This window comes from Lutra lutra, chromosome 6, assembly GCF_902655055.1.
Source record: "Lutra lutra chromosome 6, mLutLut1.2, whole genome shotgun sequence".
Taxonomy (NCBI): Eukaryota; Metazoa; Chordata; class Mammalia; order Carnivora; family Mustelidae; genus Lutra; species Lutra lutra.
The window spans coordinates 106877030-106897751 of NC_062283.1; the positions used below are offsets into that span (position 1 = coordinate 106877030).

General features: G+C 36.3%; 1 protein-coding gene across 2 annotated transcripts in view; it reads right to left on the reverse strand.

The window, feature by feature from the left end:
• Positions 1 to 20722, reverse strand: part of UBE3D (ubiquitin protein ligase E3D) — a 179080-nt gene that overhangs the window by 121568 nt on the left and 36790 nt on the right. For both annotated transcript variants that reach the window (XM_047734323.1, XM_047734321.1), the window contains exons 5-8: positions 18648 to 18717; positions 10058 to 10127; positions 8965 to 9073; positions 6951 to 7114 (exon numbers count right to left, since the gene is read on the reverse strand). In XM_047734323.1, the coding sequence (XP_047590279.1) occupies positions 6951 to 7114; positions 8965 to 9073; positions 10058 to 10127; positions 18648 to 18717 (413 nt within the window). The remainder of the gene's footprint in view (positions 1 to 6950; positions 7115 to 8964; positions 9074 to 10057; positions 10128 to 18647; positions 18718 to 20722) is intronic.

Sequence of the window (20722 nt, forward strand, 5' to 3'; positions counted from 1 at the left end):
TATAATTCTTTGTTATAGAGGCTCTCTGAGGCATTGTAGGATATTTAAGAGTGTCCTGGGCTTAACAGTCACATGAAAAAGTGCTCAACATCCCCTGGCATCAGGGAAATAGAAATCAAAACCACAGTGAGATACCACCTCACACCAGTCAAAATGGATAAAACTAACCAGTCAGGTAATGACAGACTTTGATGAGTATGTGGAGAAAGGGGAACTCTCCTACACTGTTGGTGGGAATGCAAGCTGGTGCAGCCACTCTGGAAAACAGTATGGAGGTTCCTCAAAAAGTTGAAAATAGAGCTACCCTATGACCCAGCAATCGCACTACTGGGTATTTACCCTAAAGATACAAATGTAGTGATCTGAAGGGACACATGCACCCCAATGTTTACAGCAGCAATGTCCACAATAGCCAATCAATGGAAAGAACCTAGATGTCCATCAACAGATGAATGGATAAAGAAGATGTTTTATTTATATGTATGTATGTATGTATGTGTGTGTGTGTGTATAATATATATATGTATATATATATATATATATATATATATATATATATATATGAATACTATGCAGCCATCAAAAATGAAATATTGCCATTTGCAAGACATGTATGGATCTAGAGGGTGTTATGCTAAGTGAAATAAGCCAATCTGAGAAAGACAATTATCATATTTCTCTGATATAAGGAATTTGAGAGGCAGGGTGGGGGGTCAGGTGGGGAAGGGAGGGAAAAAAAATCAAACAAGATGGACCGGGGAGGGGAGACAAACCATGAACACTCCTAATCTCAGGAAACAAACTGAGAGTTGCTGGGGGATCGGGGTGGATAGGGATAGGGTGGCTGGGTTATGGACTTTGGGGAGGGTATGTGCTATGGTGAGTGCTGTGAAATGAGTAAGACTGATGATTCACAGACCTGTACCTCTGAAGTAAATAATACATTATATGTTAATAAAAAAAATGCCCCCCCAAGAAGAGTATCCCGGGCTTTACCTACTAGATTCCAATAGCACCTCAAGTTGTAACAATCAAAAATGACCCAGACATTGACAAATATCCCCTAGCAACAAAATTACTCCAGTGGAGAGAATATGAGGCCATGGATGAATTGATGAATTAGCACAATTAAACTGCAGACATTAACTTAGGTTAATGTTAAAAGTTAACATTTAGGATCTAAACTCAGATATGTAAACTAAACAAGTAAGTTGTAGGATAACTGTGGGCAGGGGGTAGGGGGATAAAAAAAACAATAGACTTCAAAATGTTAAGAGACATGTGTGCCTATTACTAGAAAGAAAGAACATTCTAAATATATTACCTGCCACTTTTTGTGTGTGCTCAAGGAACTAAAACCATAGTTACATTTGCTATTTTCCTCTTTTAGACTGCCATCTGGCAATCCACACTTCCACTAAAATAAATAAATAAATAAATAAAATAAAATTGCAGTCGATTGGACTAAAATAGTTAATGTACCACCCCACGTGCCAAAAATATGCCAGGGAGTCTATAGTTTACTCAGTAATGCCCCCAAAGAAAGAAACTAATGTCTCTTAAACATCAATGTCCTTAAAGACAAAAGCAAGTAACTCACAGGATGCTTACCAAATGTATGAAGTTCCTTTACTACCTTTGGGGGATACAGAGTCAACCAATAGTAAAAGAAAAAGCAAAACAAAAGAAGTTACATACAACAGGCAAACTGAACTCATAAAATTCATTTATTATGACCCCAAGACATAACATACAAAGTTTTGAAAAAAAGTCCACTAATCAAATACAGCAGAACACAACTGACTATAGTCATTGTATTTCCAGTGTCACAGGGATTTGTTAAGAATGAGTGAAATAATGAGATAGTACACTGAATCCCTGTCACTCTCTAGAGAGGCAGTGTAAAGATTCTTCGCAATAATGAATATAGGTTCACCACTGTAACTTAATCTACTACCAATTCCCTTTCCTTAGCACCCAAAAGCTGTCAAAAGACAAACTGGCACATCCAAACTGGTATGCCCTTTGAGTTCTCCTTCACGAATCCATAAAAGCAGACTATGGTAACAAGACCCTACAGTCACTATAGACGAATAGTAATCATCAAATATAAAGATAAGCAGAAAACTGTGAACCATTCACTTAACAAATGTTTTGTTAAATGTGACCATAAATTGTATATATTGAGCACTTCTACAAGAACTCATCTAGGGGCACCTAAGTGGCTCAGTCAGTTGAGCATCTGCCTTAGGCTCAGGTGGTGATACCAGAGTCTTGGGATTGAGCCCCACATTCTGCTCCCTGCTCAGTGCTCCCTGCTCTGCTCCCTCCCTGCTACTCCCCCTGCTTATGCCCCCTCTCTCTCAGGAAAAAGAAGAAGGAGGAGGAGGGGGAGAGGGAGTGGGAGGGGGATAGGGAGGAGGAGAAGGAGGAGGAGGAGAAGAACTATTCATCTAGATGTAGTAATGAGCAAGATAGATGAGGTCCTGATTCACACCAAGTATACATCCAAGCCCAGGAATTCTAGTGGAAGCATCAAACATTTGGGAAAAGCAACATCACGAAACAAAGTATCAAACACAAAGAATCTTTCAAAGAGAACAGAGTTAACACCCAAAGGAAAGAGTTAATGGAGAAAACAGAAGACTTGAAGCATCACTATTATTCTCAGATATTGAGGGAATACTTCATTTGTAAGATAAGAACAGATTGTGACAGGAGAAAATTCTGAATAAATACTAACATTTAGATATATGTGTATGAAATCTTAGAAAAACAAAGATAAAGAGAAATCCTATAGGTTTTCAGAGAGATATAAGAGATTATTAGGTATTCAAGGACTGGCTACAGTTCAACTTTAAAAGAACTATGAAAGTGCATATTTTATCAAAGCAAACAATGAAACAAAGACCATAAAGTGAAGAACAAAGGGCAAAAAGATACATATTATAACACTATTTATAAATATTTTATTTTATTTATTTTTTTAAAAGATTTTATTTATTTATTTGATAGAGATCACAAGTAGACGGAGAGGAAGGCAGAGAGAGAGAGAGAGAGAGAGGGAAGCAGGCTCCCTGCTGAGCAGAGAGCCTTATGTGGGACTCGATCCCAGGACCCTGAGATCATGACCTGAGCCGAAGGCAGTGGCTTAACCCACTGAGCCACCCAGGTGCCCCCTATTTATAAATATTTTAAAAACATCAAATATTTTCATGGAAATAGACATACAATAAAAATATAAAGACATTTATGGCCGCCATACATGAGTGTAAGAGGGAACGAAATGGGGGAGGGCTTCTTTAAGAAGAAGGAACCACTAGCAGCAGAATCATAAATGATCTCAACACAGAGGAGAGTGCATGAGACAGGGGAAAAAGAAGAAATGTGAAACTTTATTAAGAGTCTTTTCTTGGGGCGCCTGGATGGCTCAGTGGGTTAAAGCCTCTGCCTTCGGCTCGGGTCATGATCCCAGGGTCCTGGGATGGAGCCCCACATGGGGCTCTCTGCTCAGCGGGGAGCCTGCTTCCTCCTCTCTCCCTGCCTGCCTCTCTGCCTACTTGTAATCTCTGTCTATGAAATAAATAAATAAAATCTTTAAACAAACAAACAAACAAAAAAAAAGTCTTTTCTTGCTCTGGTGAAGAGTGTGGATACCAGTTAAATCTAGAAATTGATTAAAAAAAAAGTTTAAATACATATGTTAAAAGTTTCAGGTTAACCACTAAAAATCAACTTGAAATAGATATTATTTTTTTTACTTCCAAATCATCAAGAAATGATACAGAGAAGACAACCAGTGTAAAAGACCATAGACTAAGTTCAACTAAATCAATAATCACAGTAAGTGTGGGTTAAATTCACTTTTACAATAGACTGCCATATTGGAGTTTGTTTTCACCTGATTTTTGTTTGTTTTTTAATGGACCATTTATATTTGCTTTATTCCAACACCCACCAAATATCTATATCTTTGGCTAATTCTTTTTTTTGGGCACTTACTAGTTTTTTTTAAGATTTAAATTCAATTAATTAACCCATAATATATTGTTTCAGGGATATAGGTCTGTGATTCATTAGTCTTATATTATACCCAGTGCTCATAACATCACATGCCCTCCTTAACGTCCATCACCCAGTTACCCCATCCCCCCACCCACCACCCCTTCCAGCACCCCTCAGTTTGTTTCCTAAGATTAAGAGTCTCTTTTTTTCTCTCTCTCTCTGGTTTCATCTTGTTTCATTTTTTTCCTCTCTTCCCCTATGATCCTCTGCCTTGTTTCTTAAATTGCACATATCGGTGAGATCATATGATAATTGTCCTTCTCTGAATTCACCTGTTTGGGTTTTTTTTTAGTTTTTTAATTTAAGTAGGCTGCACACAATGTAGGGCTTGAACTCAGGACCCTAAGATCAAGAGTCGCATGCTCTACTGACTGAGCCAGCCAGGTGCCCCAGTCAGTTTCAAAATATCCACCTACATGGTTTATAAGGTACATGTTAGCAAGACACATACCTAAGACAAAATAACACAGGACAGCTGTAAAAAACGAAATGGATGGAAAAACAATTCCCCTTTTCCATAGAGCTTCTATTTCAAGACCCCCCAGTGGATGCCTGAAACCCCAGAGAGTACCCAACCCTATATATATTATGTTTTTTTCCTAAACATATACCTCTGATAAGGTTTAATTTATAAATCAGTAAGAGATTAACAATAACTAGTAATAAAATAGAACAATTATAATGATATGTAAATGTGATCTCTTTCTCTCTCAAAATAACTTCTTGTACTGAACTCACCCTTCTTACGATGGTGATGGTGTGAAATGACAAAATACCTATGTGATGAGATGAAGTGAGGTGAGTGATGGAGACACCATGACCTAGCTAGCTACGACTGACCCTGACCATACATCAGGAGGAGGGTCATCTGCTTGTGGATGACAGGTACCACAGGTGAGAAACCACAGAACATGAAACTGCAGGTAAGAGGGGACTACTGTACACCAAATTAGTAATTTAAAAAAAAAGAAAGTAAATATAATATTAACATTAGGCAAACTGGAATTAAATGCATCAAATGGAAGGAGAGCAAAATCTCTCACAGATAAAATATGCAACTAGTCAACGTGTCATGCCACAAACATTTATGTACCTAAAAACAGCTTCAAAATATATAATGCAAAAACTGATATCAAAATCAGAACAAAAAAACTTCTATAATCATACTGTGATTTAACATACGCCTCTCAAAAAATGCACATTTCAAAGGAATAAAAAATGTGAAAGGTTTTAATAAGCTTCACTATGTAAGCCTAAATATACAAAAGTACACACATGTACAAATACACACAATAGAGGATACAAGCAACCAACAGCTTAAAACATGACTATGTATTAGGCCACACATGCACTGAAGTCCCCAAAGCATCAAAGCATAAGTGACAGTCTCTGATCATACCTCAAAACAACACAAGGGTAATCATCTGGACTGTTTCACTTCGACTGGCATCAGATGGGCAAAACTCTAAATATTTGGCAGTTTGTGAGGCTTTAGGGAAGTGGCATTTATAGAAACTTTAGGTAGGAGTATAAATGGCCAAGGCCTTCTTTACACAGTAAGTTGATACTATCTATCAAAATTTTAAAGGCATACCTTTGCCGCAGCAATTCTACTTCTAGAAATCCCTCATAAAATAAGTACACATAATTACAGAACAAATTTGTGTAAACAACACAGCGCAATGCTAATTATAGCAGGAAAACAGTAATAACCCAAGAATCTAACAACAGAAAAATAGTTAAATGATTTATAGTATATCCATTTCATAAAATGCCAAGCACTGACATGGAAAGAATCTCCAAGACTCTACAGTGTTGCCTTTTTTTTTTTTTAAGTGTAAAAAAATACATCTGTATCATTCAAATTATGTTAGGATAAAAAATAAATAGAAAAAGGAGTTGAAGAATACACAATATACTTTTATTTCCGGAGAGGGACATGGTGGAGAACTTTTATATTTAACTTTACATATGTCTCAACTGTTTGAATATTTTATGATTTGTACTGCTTGTACAATCCAAAAGAGAAAAGAGCAATTTTTCAAAATTTCTTATTTACTCCCCAGAAAAAGACTGGGATCTTCCTGTTCTTATTACAAATTTGATTAAACTCATTGGAGAGAACAGAACAAGGGTAAACTTCCAACTGTTCCCTCTGCCAGAACACTGTTCTCTCAGATAAGGCTCACTCCTTCACTTCCTTCAAGTTTTCCACTGAAATATCATCTTATCTGAGAAAACTTCCTTGACTTTTCAATATAAAATGACAACCTCCCACACCTATCCTACTGCTCCCCAACTACTTTGCCTTGCTTTTTATTTCACTGGAGTACTTTCAACACCTGTGTCTTAGTGTCCCTATCTCTAAAATGAGGGTGATAACAGTATCTATCCCACAGGTTGATGCTAGGCTTCAGTGAGCCAGAGCCCTCGGATGAGTGCCGGGCTCTCAGTAGGAGCCCCATCAGTCCATGATTTTATGCCACTTTTGTGGATGGTCCACCTTCCCCCTATTACAATGACACACCCAGGAAAGAAAGGACTGTGATTTGTTCCCAATTGCATCCTGAATGCCTGGAAAGTGCTTTTATCAGTAAATATTCATAGCTGTTGATGCTTGATTTAGCACTGCAGCCATATGCACAGACAGCTGAGATTACAAGAAAAAGATCAATTATTTTCAGTAAAAGCAAGCTTTCTGCAACTAACATGAATCATCTGTAATAATTCAATCTACTTTAAAGCATAATATTTAGCAGTAGGACTCCTAGAAGCTTCAAATAGGGAGTTGGTATGGTACCATTTAATTCATTAATTTCTCAACACCAAATGGCAAAAGAAACTAAAACATAATGTGGAATGAGAAAAATGAAAGCACAACTTACTTTGCATTCCTGTTTTTGATGCATGGCTGGTAGAGGACCTTGACAGCATTCCAGGCAGAACAGGAATCTGCCTTCAAGTTATCTTCCAACAGGGGGAACTTTTTGATACTTTTGGAACTTCCCAAAGATTCAATCACCAGACTATCTGAGTTTAAAAGCCATAGCTAAAGATACGGAGAGAAAGGCCCAAGTATAAGGATATTATCATCACCCTATCTGTATCTCATAACACTAAAAACAAAGTACACACAAAACTATAAAAATACCAGAAAAAAAAAAAAGACAGGAGAACCCTGAAATAACTTTTAAGTATGGTAAGTCTTTCAAAGTGTAACATCTAGTAGAGCTGCTGAGATCATAAAGTTTAAAAAAAAAAAAAAAAGACAACCAACTAGGAGAAAATAGTTAATATATAGATAACAAAGTTATTATCTGTAATATATAGAGTTCCCAGGAATTAAGAAGGGGCCAAAAACAGTCCAACAGAAATAAAGGCAAAGAATATGAACAGAAGTAACAGAAGAAATAAGTGATGAACATATATAAAAATGTTAGTAATAAGGAAATGTATAAATCATGTGCCACCATTTTTCACTTATTAGATTGGCAAGTACAGAGATGGTGACATTCAGTTCAATAGAGGGGTTTGGACTGCTGGTTGAAGAGCGTTTTTTGGAATTTGGACACATGCTGTTCATTGAGGGGCTCAGCTGCAGTCATACTTCAGCTTGATCCCACGGGGAGCTCTGATGCAAGAATGGCACCTACATTGTCTGTCCCACCTCGAGACAGGAGGCCTCTGCTTTCTGTAACCCAGGGTCAAATCACTGGCAGTAGACTGACCAAGGCAGGGGTGGGGAAGACCTGACTTCCTGAACAAGGTGGCACCTGTCATGTGAGGGCATGCCTCTGGAGACAAGGCAGCTGAGCACAATTAGCAGCCCACATGTCTCAGCAGCTGGGAAAAGGGTGCACCAGTCTGAGTAAGGAGGACCTGGGCAGGGTACCAAGAATGTCTCACTACATGGGACAAATGAGTACATTTTCTGGTGGGTGATAATTACCAGTTTAAAAAACACAAATTCTAATACCATCTTAGATTAGAAAGGTCTATTTCTAAAGAAGTACTAAAATACACATGCAAAGATTATTTTCATTGAAGCACTGTCTTTAACAGCCACACACTGGAATTCTAGGCATGAAAGACCCTGGTCTATACTTACACTCACAAGGAACAATCCTTATGATATACTGTTGAGTGAAGTAAACATGATAAAGAAAAATGCTCGTCATGTGATTCAGGTATGTTTCACAAACAGAAAAGCAGAAATGTGAGTGTATGAACAAGAGAGCTATACCCAGAGAGGGAGAAGACGCTGATGGACACACCATACCGTTAGTAATGTTTACCTTCAAATCCTACATACAGCAAGACGAGGAGAGAAGAAAAGTTGGGGGAATACCACTTCTTTTACATTCCTCATGTTGTCTGAATGTTTCAAGAAGGTATTACTTTTATAACAAACAAGTTTTTTGAATTTATTTTTTTAAAGATTTATTTATTTGACAGAGAGAGAGAGAGGTCTCATGTTAAGCATTCTCACCCCATACATACACACAAAAACAGGAACAACAGAACATATTTTAAACAGAAGAGTATCAAAGGGAAAAATAGGGGGAAGATCAATAGGGGGGAAAAAAGTGACAGAAACAGAATTAAGTTATAGTGACCAAGAAATGCCATGAACGACTTATAGTGAAGAACTTTATTTTGTGGTGTGAGCAGGAATCAGGTTTTCTTTCTTTCTATATCCCTAGTACCTAGCACACAGAGGCACTTGATCTACTGTTATCAAATTAAGGGAGTTGATTTTGAATTAAACTGATATTACAAACTCAAATTTCTGATCATTTCTTTTCTAGACCTGAGACTTAAAAAAGAATGGCAAGACTAACGAATTTCTGAGACCCTGGATTACCATGCTACAGAAAGCTGGGAGAAATCACTTCTTACCAGGATGTACGCTTTGCCATCATGACCTTGAATAGTGAATCTGAAAGTGCTTCTAACAGCGGAGAGTTCCACTAGACACTGGGCAATAACACTCTGTACAAACTGAGACCTGTTTGAAAAGAAATAAATTTTCACAATGTGCCTCTCATAATAACTCTAACTGGCAAGAGGACCCAAAAATACCCACAGGGTACCTAAAAGGCAAAACGTGTGTGCAGCCTGACTGACTTTTCTATATGCTGCCCATCCCTTCGCAGACTGTGCTAATGTGGATTTTAATATATTTTAATGTATTTGTGTTTCCTCCAGTCTTCTTGTAACCTATTCTCCAATCCTTAACACACTTCCCATCCCAAACCTAACTATTCCCCTTGACTGAATAAAAAATACCATATTAGTCAAGTCAATATTCCATTTGTGCTGCCCCACATTAAACAGTAAGTTAAAAGAGAAGGTGAGGTATTTCGTCCCAAACATTAGACAGTATTATATATGATGTCTTCCATTTGCATCCATCCCCTCAAAGAGTCAGAGCTGAGGCACAGAATCAAAATATTTACAGGAGGATAAGTTTTAAGGTTATATTCAGATTGCCATAATTTCTAGATATCCATAAATAAACTGAAACAGTTAACTTCTGTTTGCAAAATAAAAAAGATTCAAAAGAAAGAAAAAGCTAATGGATTTAGTGGCTAAGTAACTTTTTTTTGAAAACACAGGAATCATTTGAAAACTGACTCATGTTTCAAATTTAAATAAATCAAATTAATCCCAGAAATAATTATTCAAAAACCTACTGGTGATTAAGTTATGAGACCCTGGATATATGACAAATAGAAAGAAGCACAAAAAACTTTCAGGTTTAGAAGATTTATATGATGAGCACATTTATTTATGCCACTATGTAATAAACAAACAATAAATGAATCTCAAGTCTTTTGTATGTGTGGTTTGGTTCAACTGCCTCAAAAGCCTTTATTTTTCTTTTCCAAATAAAGAGAGGTATAAATAAAAATGAATTCCCAAATAATTAATTGTACCTATCATTCTCCACATTTGAAACTGCAGAATAAACTTAATTTGCTATTTGTACCTTGCTATGATAGAAAATTTTCTTTCAGATGGCTGAATAATTATCTCCGTCATATAAAACTTGGTGGTTTCTAGAAACAAAAGTAAGAAAATTAAAATCTAATTTTAAATTTAAAAACATTTTTATGGTGGGCATACTGGTCCTAATTACAATATCCCAAACTAAATATTTTGTACACATACTGGTAAAATTCGCTTTCAGTAAAAATTTTCCCAAAATGACTTAATGTAAGACACCAACAAGACACAAGGAGAGCATCCTGAGATTTTGGGGAAAAAAAATTTTTTCCCAAAATGACTTAGTGTAAGACACCAACAAGACACAAGGAGAGCATCCTGAGCCTGGTGTTTTAGAACACATGCCCAAATGAATCCTGGCACAGTGACACTCTGTTCACACGCATGGAAGGTTGGAAAAATCAGCCACATTACAGCCATAGCTCACTTAGTAGAAACTAGTCAGTTATTTCCCCATTTCTATAGTCACAAACCTAGGAGTCACTGGAAAAGGCTTTTGAATCACAGTGTCCCAAAACCCATGAAAAGATGCTGTAAACCTCACATTAGTATTTCCCAGAATCTCACTGAGTCTATTAATGCACAATCCCCAACAAATCTGGTTATCTAATTACTTAGTTTATAGAAAAATTTGAAGTAAACTAAGTATCTTATAGAAATGAATAGAAACATAACCATTCTGAATTTTTAAAAAATCCATGAAAAATGTTTCTTTTCATTAGTAATAAAGGAAATACAAATTAAAAGGAGATATTCTGCAGCATCTAACAAATATTTGTGAATGACAAAACATAAGCAATGATGATGATATGGAGAAAGGGGTACACTTCGACACATACTGCTATCAGAACTGCAAATGATACATTTCTGGAAAGCCACTTAATGAAGACCTGAAATATATTCTGATGCCATCATTAAACACCTAAGAATTTATCTCAAAGAAATATTCATACCTGTAAAAATGCTTGTATTAATTAAACTGAAAACAATTTCTCTAAAAATTGAGAATGGTTGGGCTAAACAATTACACATTTAGGCAAGTGAATTCTATGCAATCATTGAGAATGGTGTGCCAAATAATTTTAATTGTCTAAGTAAAATGGAGGGTTATTCTCAGTACATTTTCTGAAAATGTTTTCAGTTGTTCAATGTAACATACCAAAAAAGGCAAAAAAAATCAATAGACAGTTTAACAGCGTATTACATATCTAGAGCCATGATGATGAATTTCTCTACTTCTCCTTTAAGTTCAACTTTTCATTTTGCTATTTTGAAATCATGTTACTAGATGCAGAATTGCACCTTTTAACATTATGAAGTGATCCCTTCTATTCTAGCTGCTGTTGAACTATAACTTAATTCTCTAATTTTAATCCTATAAGATATTGTTATTATGGCTTTATGCAGTTAGCATCCCCTTAATGTCTCCCACATAATTACCACTGTCTATACCAATCCTTCTTGAATTTAGACCTTCTATTTGGGATGATTTTCTTCTATTCTATTAAGATAGAATTCTATTCTTCCACAAGTACAATTTCTTTTAATAAAAAAAAACCAAACCAGTAGAAATGAATTATTCTAGTTTTTGTCAGAAAACATCTTTGTCTTGATTCACAGGAGAACATTTGCACCATATAAAATCCGAGGTTAACAGTTTTTAACCTTTGTGCACACTGACACTTGGATTCTGTTATCTTCAAACTTTCATTATTACTGCTCCTTTGAAAGTGATGTCATTTTTCTTCAATTGTTTTTAAGATGTTCTGGTTTTTGTTTGTTTTGCTGTATCATTCTGTATGTCTCACTATAGACTTCATCTTACTCGGGTTTCATTTAATTAGAATTCTCGCACCTCCTCAACCTTAAGCTTACTGTTTCTATCACTTTTGTAAAATTCTTAGCAATTATCTCTTCAAATATTGCCCCTTATATTTCTTTTCCTTCTAGAAGTCAAACTAAAAATAGGTTAGAGTAAAAAGGTTCCTCAAAAAGTTAAAAATAGAACTACCCTATGATTCAGCAATTGTAAAACTAGGTATTTACCCAAAGAGTAAAAAAATAGTAATTTAAAGCAATATATGCACTCTGATGTTTATAGCGGCATTATCAACAATAGCTAAATTTTGGAAAGAGCCCAAATGTCCGGTGACTGATGAATGGTGGTGTGTATACACACACACACACACACACATACACACACACACACACAGAAATATTACTCTGCCATAAAAAGAATGAAATCTTGCCATTTACAACAATGTGGATGCAGCTAGAGAGTATTATGCTAAGTAAAGTAACTCAGACAAAGACAAATACCATATAATTTCACTCATATGTGAACTTAAGAAACAAAACAAATGGGGGCCCCTGGGTGGCTCAGTCAGTTAAGCATCAGACTTTCGATTTTCGCTCAGGTCATCTCGGGGTTGTGAGATCAAGACCTGAATCTGGCTTGACACTCGGTGTGGAGCCTGCTTAAGATTCTGTCTCTCCTTCTACCCCTCTCCACACCACTCCACTCTCTCTCTCTTAAAAAACATTCATAGAGGAAAAAAAGAGAGAGGAAAAAAAAAAAAAAAAACACAGATTCTTAACTACAAAGAACAAACTGATGGTTACAAGACTGGAGGTGGGTAAGAGGATGGGTTAAGCAGGTGATGAGAATTAAGGAGGGCACTTGTTTAATGAGCACCAGGTGTTGTATGTAAAGTGCTAAATCACTGAACTATACACTTGAAACTAATATTACAGCGTATGTTCACTGGAATTTAAGTAAAAACTAAAAAAGCAAAAAAACATGTTAGATCTTCTTGGTATATGTTTTACATTTTACTTTCACCTCTATTTTTGCCTTCTTGTCTCTCTGTGCTGGATTATGGATTCTTCTTCTTATCTACCTTCTATTTATGAATTCTTTCTCCAAGCTGTACATAATCTGCCTTTAAATCATCCACTAAAGGGGAGCTTCGGTGGCTTAGTTGGTTAAGCATCTGCCTACGGTTTAGGTCACGATCCCAAGATGCTGGGATTGAGCCCCACATCGGCTTCCTCATTCAGCGGGGAGCCTGCTACTCCAACTCTTCTTCTGCCCCTCCCCCTGCTTGTGCTCTCTGTCAAATAAATAAGCAAAATCTCTAAAAAAAAAAAATCATCCACTAAATTCTAAATTTCCATTATGTATATTTTTTAGAAATTCTATTGTAGATCTTTTCCAAATATGCTTGCTGTTGTTTCCTTTGCCTTTGATACCTTCAAACCTCTTAAACTGTTCAATATAGGAAAGCATGATTGTTCCAGTTTACATGTGTTAATTCTAATAACAGAAGTCTGTTTCTGTTTGTTTGCTGCTTTTGTTAGTTCTTGTCGACGGAAGTCTAGTTTACTTGTGTACTTATTTATCTGTGGTTGTATGGGGAACATTGTACTTGACAAATTATTTGTGAGAATAATATGAGTTTTACAATGAAGGTATTTTACTCCAGAGGTGATTTGCATTTGATTTTGCCAGGGATATATGGGTGTTATAGCTATTCCAAGGCAGACTAACCAAGTTCAAGACTTGAAATTCCCTAAAGTACCAAAGGGTTGATACAGGTCTATAATTCCACAGGGCTGTTCCACTTCCCATTCACCTTCACAGTAAGGGTTTGCCTCTTTAGGGTCCCAAAATTTTGTTCAGAGTTGTCTACTAGCTCCCTTTTGGTGTAGTCTTTATGTCCTTACTTCTCAAACCAATCAAAATAAAAGTTCTAGGTGCACCTGGGTGGCTCAGTTGTTAAGCATCTGCCTTCAGCTCAGGTCACGATACCCGGGTCCTGGGATTCAGTCCCGCGTTGATTGCTCAGGGGGAAGCCTGTTTCTCCCTCTCCCACTCCCCCTTGCTTGTGTTCCCTCTTTTGCTTCATCTCTTCTCTGTCAAATAAATATTTTAAATAAACAAACACATAAATAAATAAAAGTTCAAATTTTAGAGAACTGGCATATTGCAGGGAAAAGGTGGATTCTTTTTTGCTAACCTCTGAGTTTGCTCGTGTGGTAATTTACCCATATATTTTCTATTTATCTTGATCTTCATTCTTTCCTGTGGATTCCGGTCCATTTATTTTCTTTCACTCCAGCCTGAAGAACTTTCTTTTAGCATTTTTTGTAGAGAAGATCTGCTAGTAATGCGTAACCTCCCTCTATATGAAAATGCTCTTAGTTTTGCCTTCATTTTTGAAGGGCGGTTTTGCTGGATATATAATTATTAGCTGACAGGTTTGTTTTTTTTTTAATTTCCTTCCAGCATTTTGAATATCTCATTTTAATGTCTTCACTATTTCTGCAAAGAGTCAGCCTTAATTGTATCACGAAGTTCCCTGTATGTGATGCTTCATTTTTCTCTTGTACTTTTAAGATTCTTCATCTTTGGCTTTTATCAGTTTGACTACAATGTGCCTGGGTGAAGTGTTCTATGTGTTTATCCTACTTTTCATTGCACTTCTTGGATCTAAAAGTTAATGAATTTCAGCAGATTTGCTAAGATTTCAGCCATTGTTTTCTACAAATATTTTTTCATGAGTTATTCTTTTTCTTCTTACCTCTGAGATTCCATTTACAAATTAACTGAAACATTTTGATATTGTCCCACAAATCTCCGAGGTCCCATCCATTTTGATTCAGACATTTTCCTCTCTGTTCTTTGCATTAATTTCTATTAATATACCTTCAAGTTCAATGATTATTTTTCCTCTTGTCTTCTCAAATATGTAGTTTAGGTGATCTAATGAATTTTTTAGTTACTGTAGTTTTCAGCTCTGAAATTACCAATGGTTCTCTCTCTGTGAAGTTTCCAATTTGTTGAGATGTGCTATTATTTCACTCAAGAGTTCCCCCCCTTTTCATTTTTAGCCATATTTATAACAGCCACTTCAACATCTTTGTCTAATATTTGCGCAAATCTAATATTTGCACTTATTCAGTACCTGTATTTTGAGTCCTGTTTTTTAGTATCGATCACTCTTTTCCATTTATTTGTATGTCTAATAATTTCTAAATGGAAGTAGGACACTGTATGTAATATAATGTTGCTATTCTGGATTTTGTTTTGTTCTTTTAAGGGTTGTTGACTTATAATAGTCAATTAACTAGCCTGGACTCAAACTATGAAATATGTCTTCCCACAGAGTGTAGTCACTAATGTTTCTGCTCAGTTTTATTTTGCTTAGCCTGGCTCCCTAGAGAGTATTCATTATACCTGCACAGGTTAGCTGTCAACAAATCCGGAGACAGGTTTTGATCAAATACCTCAAACCATTAAGGCTCCCACCTTCTGCTGCCCAACTGTGTGTGGATGAGAAATGAAAGCAAAGGCATGGGAAATGTGCAGGTCTCCCGGAGCTTTCAATTCTTATTGAACTCTCTGGAATCTACTGTGTGCATTTAACAGTCACCTAGAGCTCTGTGAAGAAGTTGTTGTCTCAGCCCATCCCTTCCTTTTTGCTTCCAAAATCTCCTCTTAAATTTCTAGTTTCTCCTTTCCCTACCTTGAACCTTACCTTATTATGACTATAATGATATCATGGTAATGTTTCCTTTCTTGTTCAGCCTTCCATTTTCCTGTAGTGAATAACTGCTTTCTTTTTCATCTGTTTAGTTTTCCAATCACTTTTACCTAATTCTTCCCATCTAATGAAATGGCGTATCTCAAGACTGTTATATGCAGTCAAACAAACCAAAGAATGTACCGGTTTCATTTTGTAATTGAAAAAATGTTTATTGCAGTCTTCTCTCCTTCGCTTCAATCTAGGCTCTTATTCCCAAGGCCTGCCCCATGTGTCCCTCACCCTAGGACTCCCTTATCTGTGTTAGATAATCTGTTTCCCAAATCCCATGTCTTCTCTCTAAAGGTTAAATCCTTAGGTTTGGTGAGATATATCCTATGGTACATTTCTAAGGAAAATACACATATGAGGTCTGTGTTTTGAGACATTGCATTTCCAAAGCTGTATGTGTTATCTTCATCCTTGATTTGATAATTTGACTGTGATAGAGTTATGGGTTAAAAATATTTTTCCTTCCAAATTATGAAGGCATTACTTCACTGTCTTCTAGATTTCAACAATGCTGTTAAGAGTTCAATGTCATTCTAATTCCTGATCTCTTGCTTTTTTTCCTCAGGAAACTTCTTCCTTGGTATTCAGAAATTACTCAATGATACAGCTTTGAGTAACTTCCCAGGCACTACATTAGTCATACTGGACATGTAGTGGGCCCTTTCAGTTGAGAAACTGAAGCCCTAACTCTGGAAAATAGCCTTGTAATGTTTTGATTTTGGTTTTTGTTGTTGTTGTTGTTGTTGTTGTTGTTTAGCGTTTCTGTTCTTTGATAATTTTCTAAACTCTGTTGTCTCTATTCTTTCTTTCTAGAATTTCTATTAGCTAGAGTCTGAATATCCTAAAAGTCTCTATTCATTCATTCAACAAATATTTACTGGGTACCCACTATATGTCAGATATTTAATGCTGAGGTTATAGTGATAAATGAGATAGACAATATCTCTATCTTCAGGAAACTTATGTGATGGTTTTTTTTTCCTATAATTCCTTTCCAATTCAATCTCTGAATTTTGGTTCTGATTTATGAGATAAAATAGTTCCTTAATTTATTTTCTAGTCCTTTGATTAGGTTTTTTAAGCAATCACATCTTTCATTCTATATTCTTTGAATTATGGAGGCAATATTATTCCATTTCTCTAAGAACATTATTTTTGTTAAAGATTTTGTTGTTTTATACATACTCCAGTTCTCCTCAGTGCCTTAATTCTGTCTAATTCATTATTTCTTTACTTCTCTTTTACAGTCTCTTTTATAGTTGGAGGCTTGCTCGAGTATATGTTGATCCTCAGCAATCCATTCGTATTCAAGGGTAAGGTAATGAAATGCTAACAGGAAAACTCTCAGGTGTAGGTACAAGGCTTATTGACTATAGGATGGCTGAATCTAAGTTCATTTTATCGTCGAAGGAAGCTTACAAATCAGTGTCTCCACATCTTTCCTCTGGCTGGTATCCTTCCATTTTTCAAGAAAGAGTCTTCTAATCTCCTGCCTTGAGAGTATAAGCAAGTTGTAAAGAGAGAAAGAACCTTAGGAGTCTTACAGCTCCATCTAAAAACTTTGAGTTAGGCATCCTTCCTCCAGCTCTTTGTTCTCAGACTGCTTTCCCTGTTACCTGCTGCCTCCAAATTCTGAGCAGACCAACTCTGTGGCTCTACCGTGGGCACCAGCTCCCTCCTCACTCAGATGAACTACAGAGCTACCAAGTGTGCTACCATACCTCTCAGCTTTACAGCTTTCAAAACAGTCTGTGTATATCTCTTGTTTACATCACTGTAGCCTCCTCTCCATGTTTCCTTATCTCTGTGGATGTACATCTTTTTTATTCCTTAACTGACGTTTTAACTGGGCTTCAGGGAGAAGAGAAAAGAATTTAAAAAAATCAATTCATCTAATTTGACTGAAAGCCTTAAAATGTTCTAAGTTGTTGGTTAAAGTGCTTGGTTTCATTCTCCAAAATGATGCTGAGGGTGGCATCCTTTACCCCTACTCATTCTTCTTTTTCTGTTTCCTTTGAGCAAGTAACTACTTGCCAGTAACTACTGATAATTTTAAAATACAAACAAAAAAGACCACCATCTGCCTTTTAGGTACAATAGCTTCACTTAAATCCCATCTTCTAGTTAATTATATTAAAAACAATTATTCATCACCTACAAAGCTGATGCAGAGTGTTGTAGCTCTCCAGACATTTTTAAACCTTATCTTTAAATAACGAGGTGATTTAATTATCAGGATTTTATTATATTTGAAAGTGGTATAACATAGACTTTACACAAATACAATGAACACTAATGGGAAAAGAACAGGAACAGAGTACAAAACTCAGAATGTGGTTTCTTTCATTTCAATCCCCAGCCCTAAAATACAGCCCTGAGGAAGAGGGCAGCCAAGAAAACTTCTTCATCATCTCCATCAACCAATCCTGACTGAGGAGTTGTACTGAGATAAAAGCTCCACTCTTCTTTAGGACAGACCCAGGTACAAACTTTATACTATTGCTTTATATCCACAAAGAGGATATGAAATATTGAAAATGACCCAACTTCTCAATGCTTAAAACTCAATACTATGTACTTATAAAGGTCAAAATACACAAAATTCTTGGCATGTTGGATGATATGTTAGCTAATTTCTATTTTTTTTAAGATTTTATTTATTTATTTGACAGAGAGAGAGATCAAAAGTAGGCAGAGAGGCAGGCAGAGACAGAGAGAGGGGGAAGCAGTCTCCCTGCTGAGCAGAGAGCCCGATGCGGGGCTCGATTCTAGAACCCCGGGATCATGACCCGAGCCAAAGGCAGAGGCCTTAACCCACTGAGCCACCCAGGCGCTCCTAATTTCTATTTTAAAAATCATCAATTCTACAACATATATTAGCTATCTATCTTCCATATAGATTTCCTATAAAATCTCTTTCTACTCTTTTTTAACAAGAAGGCAATCATTTTGGCTTTTTTATTATGAAATTCTTACCTGATGACATGGTCTCTCCCAACATTACCTTGCAACGCTTACAAATTACTTTGGTATTTGCCTTTGGTTTCTGTAGAACAGAAAAATGTCATTTAAATGTCATTCAGCTTTTCTTAAAAGGAATATATAATTTTAACATAGTCTCTAGAGTATACATTGAACTTTACATTTTATTTTGCCTTCTACTAAATACTGGAAACACATTTAGCTTGTATGCATAATTCACATGCACAGAGATCTTTTTTTTTTTAATCTAAAGACAGAATAATGAATAGACTGATTTTTCTAAACCTAGCCACTTCTTGATAATCTAATTGTTGTAAATAATTTGAACAGGAAGCACCTTACATTTCTAAAAAGCACTTCCAAACATCCATTACCATTTAGGATAGGCAGATGGTGGACAACAAAGACAGACAGAATAGGTGACTTGTCCCAATTCATGTGTCTAGAAAACAGGAGAATCAAAAACTGGAGCCATTATTTTGATTCCCTGTCCAGTATAATTTATGTAAACGTAATCTATAATTCATAACTACTCACCAGAAGTCAAAATTATCTAGCCTACTCATCTAATTCTATTTTTCCACTTAAGATAAGCATTGTAACTGGAAAAACTGGAAAGTGTTCTGAGACAAATTCCTGAAGCATTTTTAAACTTCAAAAATCTAAATTCATCATTTGGGATACAGCTTAAAGGGCTAGCATTCCTCTAATCATTAAGCAAAAAAAAAAAGTTCTTTTATATTCAGAGAACAGATTGATGGGTAAATGGGTGAGGGTGGTAAAAATGGGTGAGGGGTCAAAAGGTACAAACTTCCAGTTACAAAACATGGAAGTCATGGGGATGTAATGTACGGCATGGCAACTACAGTTAATAATACTGTATTATATATTTATAGTTGCTAAGAGTAGATCTAAAAGTAACAATGTTCTATGTCAGTTATACCTCGATTAAAAAAAAGTTACTGCTTTGTAGTTTTTTGGTTTTTTTTTTGTAAGAGATTATGTTATAAGCAATAGCATAGTGGTTAAGAGCCCTGAGTATGGACCAGATTTCCAAGGTTTCAGTCCCAGCCCTGTTATTCACTACACACATGACCCTGAGCAAGTTAATTAACCTAGTTTAGTTTCTTCACCTGTAAAAGGGAGTTAATAGTAGTGCTTAACTCCTAGCATTGTTTATTATGATTTAAAAAGGAATATTATAAAGCCCTGTCCTGGGCACATGGTAAGTACTAAGTGGAGGTTACACAAACAAAATATACTTTTGGCACATATCATTCAGGATAAGCTGACCCATACCTCCCCACAAAGGGACCGATTTTTTGCCTTTTACTAGATAGTCACTGTGTATTAAGAATCTACAAAAAAAAAAAAAAAGTTTTTTTCACATCCATAGCAAAATCTCTGTTAAAGCCCTACAACATTCTTTTCACAGAGATACACGGCAATGTGGCAGAAGTCATATAAAAGTGGGCAGGGAAAAGAAATTTCTGCAACTCTGGCCACGTGAAGTCATCTCCCCTGGGCAACCACAGACTAGAGTGCTGGTCTAAGTATGGAAAGAATACCTTTCTGATGTGGGATAATGTGTGTATTGACCTAAGGATCTTAACTGATTAAGTTTGAGTACCATTATACTTTCCTTGGCTTTAATCATTATGTCCCGAAAAGCTGCATAAGAGGCACATTTAAACTGAGTTCCATGGATGTGCTGCTAGTAACTGATAGAGCTGATATTTGTTTTTTTTTTTAATTTTTTTATTTTTTTTTCAGCATAACTGTATTCATTATTTTTGCACCACACCCAGTGCTCCATGCAATCCGTGCCCTCTACAATACCCACCACCTGGTGCCCCCAACCTCCCACCCCCCACCCCTTCAAAATTCTCAGATCGTTTTTCAGAGGCCATAGTCTCTCATGGTTCACCTCCCCTTCCAATTTCCCTCAACTCCCTTCTCCTCTCCATCTCCCCTTGTCCTCCATGCTATTTGTTATGCTCCACAAATAAGTGAAACCATATGATAATTGACTCTCTCTGCTTGACTTATTTCACTCAGCATAATCTCTT